The following is a 14,991-nucleotide window of genomic DNA, read 5'->3' on the forward strand; positions in this document are numbered from 1 at the left end:
GAGTCAGGAGGAAACAGCAGTGAAATAGGATTCAGACAGGAAGGCTTTGAAATTACAAGGTAACACAGCAACACACACTTTTCCAAATTTCTTGCCTTGGTGGGACACATTTGATCTGCATGAACAAACTCCTACTGTTCCCATTATGAATAATGGACAATTCCCATTATAACCAATGCCTACTGCCTTTACTGGAGTGCAACGTTTGGCTCAGTTTGAAATGCTTCATTTTAATGGGGTTAGCACTTTTGTAGCTATTGGGGCTAAATGAGATTACACAGCATAGGTGTCAAGTGCATTTCTTTAGCACAATTAATGGGGTGAAACAGAAACAGAAGGCAGTACAGAGTGTGGTCATGTGAGTCTGCTGCTAACTCACAGAGACCTGCCAAACTGGGCCAGGCTATGCTTTAGGGCTGCTCGCTGCTGTGGTGCCTTTTCTTACACCCTGGAAGGGAATGTTACATCCACTGTTATCTCAACTCACATATTTGCAGGACCTAATAATTGTCTGTGTTTCAAATATTTAAAGCTGAAGTCCACACATACAAATAAAGGATGTGAAGTCAATTACGGTGGAAAGTATTCTACCCCAAGGAAACACTTACGGCTTCCTATATTAGTTTCTGTTCATAAGCACTCAATTTTGAAATAAATTTAGAGACAGGGTCTTGCTTTGTTGCCCAGGCTGGAGTACAGTGGTGTGATCTTAGTTTACTACAGCCTCAAATTCCTGGGCTTAAGCGATCCTCTTGCCTCAGCATCCCGGGTAGCTGGGACTATAGGCATGTGCCACGACACCTGGCCAGCACTCAGTTTTTGAGCAAATTATTCTGTGGTGCTAATAACCATGGGGGCATCTACCTCAGTTCCTAAGGTCTCTGCTACTTCATTGGGGCAGAAAGGCATAACCTCTCTTCCTTTTTCACAGTGTAGAATCCAGATAGATACCGCTGCCTATAACTCATTCCTAGGTAGAAATTGATTCTCATATGAACAGCATTTAATCTTCTAGTCATACCTTCAAGGAATAAAATTGGTTCTAATTCCAATGAGCAAATAAGCAGTTTAATCAATGAAAAAATTAGCAGTTCGTTCAGAAAACTGCACTAAAACATGATGAGAAATGAGTGAGGCTATAAAATAAACACATATGCTATACAAAAGTGGAAGTATTTTTCTTCATTTTTGGCAGAGAAGTAAAGTTCTCACTACATGTTCAAATAGGCATTCTTACTTTATATCTTGACTGTGCCAATTAACAGAAAGGAATTGTGATTGCGGGGACTGATAGGGAGGGTGGTGAAGTGAGATATTTGCTAAAAGCTGTTAAAAATAAATTGGTCAAGGAAGAAGTATCTGGCCTTGGCGGAACACTTCTAAATAACCTGTACCTAACATAGAAGGTCACTGAAATATTAAAATGGAAAATTAGGGCAAGACAATGATCAGCTGATATAATGCAAATGTCAAGGCAAAATATAGAACTGAGATATTCAACGTGACATTCTGGAGACTAAAGAACCTTCTCCATCTTGCTATTATGGGATCCGAGGCACATTATTGGTGAGCAGCTTTTCTGAAACCTCCTCTCACTGAACTCAATATCACTGAAATAATTACATGAGTGGTATGTGAAGGGAAAAACAATGAGACAGGGAAGGTGACTTATTGTACATTTAGGAGCACCTTAACATTTTGCAAAGAGGTTAATTAACATTTTTTTGTATTACTGAGTATAAGAGTTTAATTACTGTACAAATGGAGTGTAAGATAAATTTGAGTAACTGGTATATAAAACTCATTTTACTTTATGTACACAGATGAGACTTAAGACTACATTTTAGATGGCACTAATTTTCCATTTATTTCCGAAGTAAACATATTTATTTTCTTGTTACTTTTCATTATTTGGGGGATATATTACTTGCTATCCAAGACCATTGATCAGACACTAAATTTCCTAGTACCAAAATGTCTTTATACTAGTAGGTTAGATGATGTGTCTGTAATTATTGGCTTTACTGCTAACAATGAAAAAACATTATCGACCCATCTAAAGTCACAAATAATGTCCTGTTGAAATATGACAATTGAATATAATTAGGTAAAGCCAAAGAGTGCAATATTCACTTTGTGTTGAGGAGCCTGAAGCATAATAGGAAATTTAAAATGATTAAGATCCAAAGACCTTCAGAATGAGCCCTTCTGCTGAAGTGTGTAATGGGTTTACTGTGGTTAGCTCCTAGGAAAAGAAATGTGGCAGTGTTCTTCCCCAAGAACGTAGCACACAGGAAGATGCTGTGGCCCATGTGCCAAATTCTGTAAGGAGCAGAATGTTTCCTGAATGTCAAGTTGTGAATAATCCAGTACTTTATTTCATAATCCACTGCTATACAAACCTCCCCCTTTCCCTGGATTCCATTTTAATTGCCATCGCCAATGTGAGATGTCAACAAATGGAAAAGGTAAGTCTGTCATGTTTGGTGACTAACAATCCACTTTTATACCATTTTATTAAGAATAAGCAACACCTCTTCCTTTCAGAGCCTTGTGACTTTGAAGCTGATTATACCAGTAATGAGAGCATGCTAATGAATGAAATCTCACTGGACTGGTTGGAGTAGGGTGCTTTTTAATTGAATCTCTTTTAGGGTGAGATTTTTATCAATGTCATTAAGATCCTTTTGTTTTCACAATATTAATTGTTTTACAACACTTTTAGTTGGCTTGATCTATTTATGTATCTATTACTTATCAAACTGTCTATTCTTCTATGCAATTTGATAAAGAATATTTTATAATATTTAAAAATATTGGCTGGGCATGGTGGCTCACACCTGTAATCCCAGCACTTTGGAAGGCCAAGGTGGGTGAATCACCTGAGGTCAGGAGTTTGAGACCAGCCTGGCCAATATGAAAAAACCTTGTCTCTACTAAAAGTATGAAAATTAGCTGGGTGTGGTGGTGGGTGTCTGTAATCCCAGCTACTTGGAAAGCTGAGGCAGGAGAATTGCTTGAACCTGGGAGGTGGGAGTTGCAGTTAGCCAAGATGGCACCAGTGTACTCTAGCCTGAGCAAAAGAGTCAGACTCCATCTCAAAAAAAAAAAAAAGCAACGTATTATATGGTAGCATTTCAGTCTCTGTTAATGAGAAACATCTTTTCTTTATGCAATCATGAGTTTCCTAGATTATCTCTGTAAGGGCAAAAACTGGATGCATCTTCAAATAGTAATTGCCAACCCTTTTACCATGCCTGTCGTATGTCTTTATGTAGAGTAACCTTCCAATTCTCACAATAACTTCATGACGTAAGTTCTATTATGAGTCTCATTTTACAGATCATCAAAAGAAGACATAGAGAGATAAGGTGAGTTGCTTGAGGTCACACAGCTTTTAAGCAGTGGAACCAGAATTTGAACACAGACATTCTCTTAACCATATGTTCTTAAACACAATGTTTTAAAGATGCTTTTAAACACTGTCCCCTGCTAAGGATGACCATGTAATTGATTGTCCAAACTGAAACGCTTATTAGAGTAAAAGAGAAATAATTAATAATGGTATCAAAACAACAGGAGTTAGCTGGAGTTGACCTGGGCCAACTGACAGTTAGGCTAGCTCTGCTGCCTCTTGCTAAATAGGTATTTGTTGAACGAATGAATAAATGATAAATGGATGGTTATTCATGTCACTTCACCCTTGTGGGTCAGTTGCATTATGGAAACTTTGATTTCAAGAGATGAGCTTCAAGCTGACCGCATGAGATTGATACAGACTCAGAGAGGTGATCACTGACTACCAGAGATAATCAAAGAATGGAGAAAAAGCGGGGAAAGGGCTTATTCTTTTTATGACAAGCTGCTTCTACTAGCCAATCACTGGAGCATTAATTCTGGTTCAAAGAAGCCTGAGGGAGTATCCTCCAACCTAGTAACCAGATGGTCAGTGCTGCAATCGTGTCAACAGATGGAGTGGGGAAGTGGGGAAATAGCCACAACATTGAACACAAAGTGCATTTGAGCCTAAATGGAGATGCCTCTGTGGCACCTTCCAGCTATAAATCCAGGAAGTCCCCCAAACACAGCCTAGGTCATTAGTTCCTTGAAGGGGTCCCTGAAGTCCCAGAAAGAGGCTTTCAAAGTATTAAGGGTAGGGGGAGGGAGGAGAACTCATAAGCGTTTTATGTTTAAAAAGCCCTAACAGAAATCATATTTCACATCTATATCCATGTCTATCTTTATATTTACTTTGAGTTAGAATTATGTCAATTTAGTACAAAAATGCTTATCTTATAATAATTAGAAATAATAGGCAATTACAGATTACTTTGATTACAATCATCGTAAGATAATTTATTAATACTTACTTAAAAGTAATATGTTTGCTAGGTAGAATCTTAAGAACTGCAACTTACGGGAAAGGAAATGGGTCCAGCGCAATGAAAATGTTGCAGACCCCTGGGCCAGGCGGAACATGCATGTATTTTTGGAGAGTTCTGTAGTGACTCTTTGCTGCTTATATAATGCAGTTTTCATACTAACCTGGCATTCACAGACCTCCCTAATCTCACCTCGCTACTCTCCAACTTCCTATCCAAATCCACTAGTCCAAACCATTGGTCTACCCACTGCCCTAAAACACATACTTTCTGCATTCTCACCTCTGTGGATTCTTAGTTCTGGAATCGCTGTCTTAGTCTAGAATGTTTTCATGTGTTCTCTATTTATCTAACACTATTTATTTTTCTAGTCATCTCCCCCTTTAAAAAAATGGATACTTCTTTAAAAAGATGCTACGATTCACATAAAGTAGTGAAATGGCTTTATTATCCTCAATGATCTCTCATTTCAGGTGAAGTCAAAGTCCTTGATTGCTACCTCTGACTTCAGTTACTACTATTCTCCCCCTGCTCTCTCAGCTTCAGCCACGCTGGCCTCCATGTTATTTCTCAAACATTCAAAGTAATGAGAGTAGCAGGGCCTTTGTACCTGCTACTGTCATTGCTTTGAATGTATAGAACCCAGAGAAGAGCTGCCTGCCTCACTCCCTTTCTACCTTTGTGCTTCTTTTCAAATGTTCTCTTATTCAAGAGGTTTTTTTCTGATTATCCAACAGTTATATTATTATATAGTAATAATAATACATGACATTACACTATAGCTTCTCTCCCCCCCACTCCCCTGGTTCTCTTTGTCCTGCTATATTTTGTATCATCTAATATACTGCATATATATTTATTAGCTATTTCTTCCCCACTGGAATGTAAGGTTGATGAGGGTCTCCTCTGTGCCTAGAACAGGGCCTGCCAAATAGTAAGTGCTTGATAAATATCTGTTGATTTAGTGATTTTGCCTAGACTAGGAATTCCTTAGTACAGTTTCAGATATCCTTTGGAAACTTAGTGACTATAATTGTTTTAGGATGGGAAGATGGGATTAAAAAATCCAAATGAACTATATATTGCCACTTCCTCATTTGGCCCTGAAAGTTATTATTTATCTATTCACTTAAAAACATTTGTAGTACTCAGACAATGACTAGTAGGAGTTGAATAAGAAAGAAAAAATTTTTGTAGTACTAACTTGCCAAGTAGTATAAACAAAAGACAAGTTCTATCTTCATGGAGTTGATAATCTAGTGGGAGATACAGGGCTAAAAAAATAAATATTCATATAGATACTAAAATGTCAATAAATACTAATTATTTACTAATTGTGCTAGGTGCTACAAAGGAAAACCTCGTTACTGTGAAAGACAGTAAGAAGTGAAACCTGGGTTCAGAGAAGTCCCCTCCCCATGGTAAGGAGTTGACATAGAAACTGAGAGTAGGCAGCTAAAGAAGAGGGCGTGAGATTTAGAAGGTCCTGTTACTTAAGCATGTCTTAAACCTCACACTTGCCTTAGTTCTGATAATGTAGAGATTAAAATCATAGAATGGAAATTTCTTTTGAACTTTCTGAGTTCCTATATCGATGTAATTTTTAAAGAATATATATATAAAAGTAAAGTTGAATCTGAATAGTTATCTGTTATCAGTTTTAAAAACTTAGGCCTAAAGTTTCCCCATTGTTCATTAGATATTTTTTGGTTTAATATCTGTGTCTGTGTTACTGGCTGCCTTTGGCTACTAGGCACTGGGAATATGTTTAATATGAATTGAAGTGAGTGGTAAATGTAAAATAAACACTGGATTTCAAATGCTTAGTATGAATAAAAGAATGTGAAACAGCTCATTAATACTTCTATATTGATTACATGCATATTGAAATAATAATGTTTTGACTATATTGGGTAAAGAATATTTTATTACAATTAATTTCACATTTATTTTATTTTAAAAAATGTGGCTTCTAGAAAATTTAAAAATACACATATGGCTCACATTATATGTCTTTCTTTCTTTTTTTTTTTGAGATGGAGTCTTGCTCTGTCACCCAGGCTGGAGTGCAATGGCACCATCTCTGCTCACTGCAACCTCTGCCTTCTGGGTTCAAGGGATTCTTTTGCCTCAGCCTCCTGAGTAGCTGGGATTACAGGTGCCCACCACCATACCCAGCTAATTTTTGTATTTTTAGTAGAGATGGGGTTTTGCCATGTTGGCTAGGCTGGTCTTGAACTCCTGACCTTAGGTCATCCACCTGCCTTGGCATCCCAAAGTGCTGGGATTATAGTGGTGAGCCACCCTATCTGGCATGATTCACATTATATTTCTGCCGGACAGTACTGTTTCATGGAGCTGCTTAGACTGATAATTTTTATTCTATCGATAATAAATTAATCACAGCAGGGCAACAGGAGAGAGTTACACATTGAATAGTGTATGGACTAAATAATTATTCTGATTGTTACAGTAACACCAAACATTTGTAGATAAAAAATGTGGACATCTACAGATTTGTTTACTTAAGATATGTTACTTCTTCCTCTTGTGAGAATACCTCGATTTGTTTCTGGGAAACTACCCCTCCACAATTCTCACCCCAGGGATCCTATCTAAACTCCTTTGCAGGTCAGTGGTGGGCATGTGATTCAGGCTAGCAAATCAAAGTACATCCTTTTGGCCACAACGATTGATTCAGGGTTGAGCATGTGATCCAGGTCAGGCCACTGAGACTCAATTTCAAGACTTTTGTTAAACTATTGGGAAAAAGAAGCTCTGTTTCGGCTGAAGTCTCTAAGTTGTGAGAAAAATAATTTGGAACTGACTACTGAAATTAAACTTTCATGGTAATGAAACCACTTAAATGCAGGAAGACGTGGCAGGCATTGAAAGAACGTTTTCTGATAATTCTGTGATCCTTGGATCCAGCTGTTCCTGATGCTGTAGCCACTCCTAGACTTTTTGGTCACATATTCACTCTGTTTTAGCTAGTTGAGTTGGGTTTTGGTTATAGGCATGTCCTTACTAAGATAATTACTGAGATATATGCACTTGCTAAATTCTTTAAAGATAATTAATAGTTCTTTAAATTAGTGCTAATTAAGTCAGTATAACCCAATAGAATAAAATCAATTAGTGATTTTTTAAAGTTGGCACTTTCTTTAATTAGTTGTATTTTCTTTTAATTAAAATTCTGCCATTAACAAAAAAATAAAAAAATAAAGGACAAAAATAAAACCCTACCACTAGGACATAATCTATATGGTGATTTTTGCATTACAAAAATTTTAACAAATAATTGGAAAGGTGATGAAATATGGCTTTTAAAGGGTTCCAAGGAATATTCTTTTCTGGGCATTGTAATACTGGATGATTACATTTGTAAATGTCTTTTAGCCATGTGGCCAGTTTCTAGTTCAATTCAATTGTTTAAATGTATAATCATTGACAATTTCTTGCTGTCAGGGTGCAGGAGCTTTATCATATTCATTAATTAGTAATCTCAGGGAGTTTTATAGGAACACCTAGTTAATTTTGATAATCTCAGTTCTTTTTTTATCCTCAATAATTTCCTTCAAATTAAGTGTATTACCTAGAAACACCAGCAACATCCTAAATCAGGATGTTAAATTTTGGTTTCTGAGTTTTAATTTCACCTCAGTCACTGCCTGTATTCTAATCAAGTCAGAGCATCTCAATATAGGTCAACCTATGAAATATCTCCACCTATTACCTATAAGATGACAATGCTTGGGTCAGAACTTAAACTGCTTTGGGTACAACATGCTCTCCACTGTTTTAGATATTGCTTATATCTGTTTGCAGCAGTTTTGATAACTTTGAATAATTTATTTTAGCTTTACTATGAGAATAAAGCTATAAATAACAACAAAAAACCAATAAAAATGTTTTAAAGCAACTTCCTGTAGTTACCTTAGTTGAGTTAGTAGCTCAGGTTCATGCTTTCTAAATCTAGAACAATTATATCTAGTATTATATGTATATATACACACCCCCAATATTTATATATAATTATGGTATATATATACCAATATTAATATATAATTATGGCACATATAATAATATTAATTATGGTATACATATACACACATCACATATATACCAATTACCATTGTTATGTCTATATCTATGGTTGGTATATGTAATATATAGAGGTAGCTATATATAATATGTCTATAACATGGATATCTCTATATACCAATTACCATTGTAATTATATATATAAAAATTTATATATATATATGAAATACTCATCAGGCATTTGGAGAACATCACTCTTAGGTGAAAATTGAGATCAGTATGTTAGATATCATAGGAGGATTCTTTTCAACCACAAAGGTTGGTATTTTCTTGTTCAGAAAATTTAAGGGTTTCTAATGTTTGAGCCTCATTATTTGATAATACACATATTTGTGTAAATATATGTGTGTATAAATGCATATATATTATACACGCATATTTGTTTTGTTCCACATTCCCTCTTGGAGAATTCAATCTTTAAGAAGACCATCTTCATTCTGTTTTTAATTATCCAACATAGAAGTGTCTAAAGTGTTGGCTGACTTTTTATAGACAACATGATAAAATTGTGCAGGGAACATGTTCTTAGTGACTACCTAATTCTAAAAATATATCGTTAAAAAGTAATGGAAAATACAACGTAGGGATGAATTACCTGAAAGCATTTCATTTTTGGATGATCAAGAGTACCTTGATGGGATTAACTACCATAACCACATGGTTGGAACAGACACATTCAAATGACTTCTGTCTGTGTACAGAGTCCCTAGGATTTCTGAATGTTCTCAAATAATACCCTTGGCTCTTCTTAGGCATGTGATTATAGAAATTCAAAGATTTGGCAAAAGGAAAGCTCTTTAATACAAGCAGGGACCAATGGCAAGAAGAGAAAAAAATCCCATCAAGGCTTAGAAAAAGATAAAGAACATATTCAAAGATCTCAGTGAAGGTCCTGATGTTGGAAGGACCTTCTAAGGAGGAAAGGCGCAAGCTCTTGGCCCTTACCCTTGGGGAGAACTGCACCTGGGCAGGAAAGATCTTGGAAGGAAGATCTGGTAATTTATAATTCCAAGGAAAACCACACCTGACACTGGGGTTGACACAAATCCTCAGAGGGAGGAATCAGCATTCCTTCCCCTCCCCGCCACTGGAGTTTGCCAGGGCTGTGTTTTCTCTAACACGGTGCTTCTGCTTGATGGACTAGGGAAGGGAGATTTTATAATAAGGGGATTCAATATAGGGGAAGGGACACCAGTGCATTGAAGCTCTTTGGGTTTCTGAGAGCTCTGGTTTGGCTAGCCTAAAATTAGCATTTATCTTACCATAATTGAGGCAAGCTTTACCCTAACTAGCCTGGCTCTGTGTCTACTGAAAACCTATACATGTTGAGATGGTGCAGGTTCAGATGTCATTGTTCTCTGTGTGTGTGCTCGTGTGCATGAGAGGGAGGAGCAGAAGGAGAAAGAGAAGAAAAACCTATGGAAAGAATTACCTTTCTTCTTTCCTCGGCAGCCTCCAGTTTCTTCTGGATCTCCTCCAGGGACAGGTCTTTCTTCTTTGGAGAAGCTAAAGTTCGTGGGGCTTCTGAGATAGGAGATGGTGGCTTCAAGATCAGCTCAAAAGCCTGGCCAGAGGCACGTTTGTTGATTTGCTTCACTTCCATATCTGAAAAATGAACATTTGAGAATGTTAAGCATATAAAGCTTGCAGCATAGGTTCATTTTAATAATTAGGATTCCAGCATTTGGAAGTAGTGTTGTAATTCTGGGAGACAGGAATAAAATGCTGTTTATGGGCATTTGCTCTATGTTGTTTTGAATGTATAAGACCTCTCTGTCTTTATTATAACTTTGGATATATTTTAACAGAATACATATTTATAACATTGGGAAATTTGACAATATCTACAGGGAGTTGAATAATGGTAAGCATACTTACAAAAACAAGCCTAAATTGATTTTAAATTAAGCTTTATTTTCCTTTTGAATAAATAGGAGCTTTGCATGAAAATCAAATAGCACAGATTTATGTTTTTGGAAATTATCATAGCTGTAGGCACTTTTTGGTTAGATAAGAAAAATAACAGAATTCTCTAGTTCTCACATATAATAAGATATCATTATATAGGTATGTATATATATACATACACCATTATATATATTATCACGATTCCTGTGCTTAGGAATCACAGGAGCTACAGTAGAACCAATATAACTCCCGAACAGTTGGACATATTTGGCAAAGTCAATGCTGATATGCAAAGCATCCTGCTGATTTCCGTTTTGCCCTTCTTTATGTTCATTGCTTCCAGTCATCAGTCATGCACAGTGTCCACTCCAGGGATGACAGCATCACTCTGTGATGGGGGTCCTTGTCTTCAAGATGCTTACAGTCTAATGGGGGCAATAAGACAACACCCCATTGTAATGTCTTTGCTTCCGTGTTGCTGCTGCTTAGAATATCCTCCTCTAGTGTACCTCGGCTGGAGCTGGGAAAGAGCCACTGTGGTGGAGGAGGGAGGAGCAACATCTATTAATCGAATTTACACACATGCAGTTGGACGTGGTGGCTCACGCCTGTAATCTCAGAACTTTGGGAGGTCAAGGTGGGCAGATCACATGGTCAGGAAATGAAGACCATCCTGGCTAACAAAGTGAAACCCCGTCTCTACTAAAAATACAAAAAATTAGCTGGGCATGGTGGCATGTGCCTGTAGTCCGAGCTACTCAGGAGGCTGAGTCAGGAGAATCACTTGAACTTGTGAGGTGGAGTTTGCAGTGAGCCGAGATAGCACCCCTGCACTCCAGCCTGGGCAACAGATTGAGACTCCATCTCAAAAAAAAAAAATGTATACACATACACATATAATACTATTCAGCCTTAAAAAAGCTTGGGGGAAATCCTGTCATTTTTGACAACATGGGTGAACCTGGAGGACACTATGCTAAGTGAAATAAACCAGGCACAGAAAGACAAATACCACATGATCTCACTTACATGTGGACTATTCATAAAGTTGAACTCACAGAAGCAGAGTAGAATTGTGGTTATCAAGGGCTAGGGGTGGAGACTGGGGAGATGTTGGTCAAAGAATACAAAATTTCAGTTAAACAGGAGGAATAAATGCAAGAGTAATTGTACAACATGCTTACTATTGTTAATAACAATGTACTGTGTTCGTGAAAATCACTGAAAGAGTGGAGTTTTTGTTCTCATCACAGATAAATGATAGGTGTGTGAGGTAATGCATATGTGAGTTTGCTTGGCTTAGGCATTCCCTAATGTATATCTTTTGAAACACGCTGTACACCACAGATAGATATAATTTTTATTTGCCAATTAAACAAAAGAACTGAAGAATGGTTAGCCATTTTTTTCTATCAGTGGCTTACATATTAAAGATAAGTAGATTATCAGGCCCTTATGTTTTAGGCCTGCAGAATATAAATTATACTATGAAATAGTATAATTTATAATAGAAAAGATCATAGCTAGCACCTGCTAGGATATTTATAATAGCTAGAACTCACAATTTAGTAAAATGTAATGATTTTTAAAAGAACCTCGTTGGTCAGCCCTCGATTTCGGATGAGCATTCTTTGAGCCCTGAACTCCGTCTCTCTGGTTTTAGCCCACTGATCCTTGTTTGAAATCCGAAGCTACCCATGATTAGGCCATTCTCTGCGGTGCACCACCATCTTTCAAGTATTTTAAAACAGTTTGGTTCCATTTCAAGTTTCTCCCCTGGGCTAAAACATCTTCAAGTGCCCTAGAATAACACTGTTTCTACATCTCTACCACCATATTATTTCTTAACCTCTAAGTGCTCCCTAATTTATTACTGTCTTTTAAAAATTGTGGCAACCAAGCCAGCCAGGTCTCCAGGCTCTTGATGTGCAGGTTACGTTCCCATTAATGTTCTTTTAGCAGCCCGGTTAGAGGCTGTAGTCAAGTCAAATCCCAGGCTGGAGGGATTGACCTCATATCCTTAGCTGCTAATAGATAGTCTAGATAAAACTAATGCAATAAGTACACTGGAAATAATGTGGGGTTTTCCTTCATAAATGTAAAAATGTTTTTCATTTTCCTGATGGCATCCAAGATTATACGTAAATTTTAAATACAATTCTATAAACATTTTGTTAGCCTTTGGCAAAGGATTATAAGAGAACTCGGGCAAATAAAAACAGTTTATTTGATGAGGTGATGGGGTTTTAAATGGCTAAGGCTAGAGGCTCTGGAATTAGAACGGCCTATACTTGCATCCAAATAGTGAGCATCTCTTAATAGCCGTGTGACACTGGGTAAGTTAATTAACTTCTTTATGCTTTTATTTCCTCATTTAAAAGATGGAAGTAAAAAGAGTACCTTCCTCCTAAGTTGGCTGTAAAGATTAAAAGATAAAGGATGCTGAATGCAAAGCACAAACCATAATACTTAGTGCTTACAAATAATTAATGATAATAATAATAGTAATTTCTTGTTATAATGTTTGCCTGCAATAAACAAGTCACATTATTATCTAACATAGAAATATCAGGTCAAGTTAAAGACTTCAGAGACTTGAGATTCTCTATGGACTCTTTGAGGAAGCACAGTTTACAAGCAGTGTTGATTTGTCTATTCAACTTCAACTTTAAATACAACTTAATAAACATCATGGAAGCCTATAGAAAAGGATTATAAGAGAGCACAAGCAAATAAAAACAGCTTATTTCAAGACTCAGGTCACACATAACTTCACATTTTTTTCTTCCCCTTTTTTCAATCCCTAACCCAGCAAAAACCATCCCTGCCTCCTTTGTCCTAACCACTCTGTTTTCTATTGGTCATTTGCATAAGACTCTTACTAAGCCCTGAATTCTTTGTAGGTGAGGACTCTGCCGTATTGAAATCTGGATCCTTAGGGACAATTCGTAGTTCAACATTAGAGTCTCATAAGAAACGCTGCTGGATCCTTCATCACAGCTACATCTAGCAAATAATAAAGATCTAATTTATTTGTTGACTGAATGAATTTGTACAAAGTAGGCATTGGCCCTGCATTCTAATGAGTATTGTGTTTGGAAACACAAATCCTTTCACATGGAGGACATTGCCTTATGAAACAGTTAATTGGCATTTATGATGCTTGTGCCATGATGGAATAACGTTAGAAGGAAAATGCCTTTGAGTCCTCGAATAGGTTTTAAAGGCACAGAACGGGTTAACTGCCACAAAGTGTGTTTGTCTTGTCTTTAATGTCTTTGTTTACATATGTGGAAAGGAAAAATAATAGTGAGTCTGAGAGGTAGCAAAATATGCCTTAGGGATATCCAGGATACATATAACTGTATGAACTATTTTAGTTAAATTGACTGAATTAGGTAAGGATGACGTTGATAATGATAGCTATCATTGTAGAGTGATATAATGAGCTAGGCTTGGTTTTGAGTATTTGACTTACATTAAACCATTCAAACCTCACAACAACCCGGGAGGAAGATGCCAGAGTTAAATGAGACTCAGAGAATCTACGTATCTATTTGCCCAAGGTCATGTGAATTGTGGCAGAGCCAAAGTAAGCAAAATGAATCAGGATAAATCAAACCTAAAGAGTTGCACTTCAATAATGTTAATTGTCATGCTAATTCTTTAGGCTTTTCTTTTCAGACCCTCTTTATCTAGGGCCGCAGTCGTAAGCCAGTTTTATTTGTTGAGTCAATTATTATTGTTATTATCCTTAGCTTCTTGACATGTATGTACAAAATACAGAAACTTTATAAAGACTACAATAAAGCAAAAACAGTGACGGTTGTTGATACTTTCCCTTGAGTTTTCTAAGTTTAAAGCATTTTCTTACAAATTTTGATCTGCTCTAGTTATGGCTTAGCCTATTATAATATTTGCAAAGGAAGGCCTTAGGCATATTGTGGGTGTTGATATGCTGGATGTAGCTGTTAATAAGAGTCCATCCACATTTCTTTAACGGACATTGATGTGTTGTTATTATCACCAAATTCAAACCGTTTTGAGCAATAGACAATTGGACACAATAGGTAGACACAGCAAGTCAACAGTGAGATCTACAAAATATTGATTTAATTACATTGGGAGCTGTGAGAAGCAAACATACATCAAGCTTTCCAAATGATCTAGCTGGCAGGGGCAGGTCTATCGTAGGTAACTCACCATCATAAGTATAGATGTTGATGTTGCGAGGTTCTGGGTAAAAGCAGGAGCAGATCAGTGACAGCATGGACAGCTCCTTCATTTTTTCCTTGTAGGCTGAAATGAAAAGCTGAAGATTAGTATATTTCATTTTTTTTTCTGAATTTCCCTTTACTGCTTTCTTTAATTTCAATAATAATTATAGCCTCCTGTAGAGTGAATATTGCCAGGTAGACTCCTTTGCCTTCTTTCACTAAATATAAATGAATGCAAGATGTCACAGACTTCTGAAGGGCATATTCCTTATTGCAGAGGACATAAATTGCATAGTATAGCAGGTTAAATAACAAGGGAAAGAAAGGGAGTTAGAAAAACAAGGGAAGGTCAAAGGAATTAAGATCCAGCAGGATAGGAG

The 14,991-nt window shown here is 36.8% G+C and overlaps 1 protein-coding gene across 1 annotated transcript in view; it reads right to left on the minus strand.

Moving 5' to 3' along the window:
• The window catches only part of STMN2 (stathmin 2), a 29,319-nt gene extending 14,605 nt beyond the window's left edge, over window positions 1-14,714 (minus strand). The window contains exons 1-2 of the mRNA XM_032250711.1: window positions 14,598-14,714; window positions 9,919-10,091 (exon numbers count right to left, since the gene is read on the minus strand). Coding sequence (XP_032106602.1) covers window positions 9,919-10,091; window positions 14,598-14,679 — 255 coding nt within the window. The 5' untranslated portion in view covers window positions 14,680-14,714. The remainder of the gene's footprint in view (window positions 1-9,918; window positions 10,092-14,597) is intronic.
• Between the last annotated feature and the right edge of the window lie 277 nt (window positions 14,715-14,991).

The sequence above is a fragment of the Sapajus apella genome, unplaced genomic scaffold (assembly GCF_009761245.1).
Source record: "Sapajus apella isolate SASKATOON/1434 unplaced genomic scaffold, GSC_monkey_1.0 scaffold3, whole genome shotgun sequence".
Classification (NCBI taxonomy): Eukaryota; Metazoa; Chordata; class Mammalia; order Primates; family Cebidae; genus Sapajus; species Sapajus apella.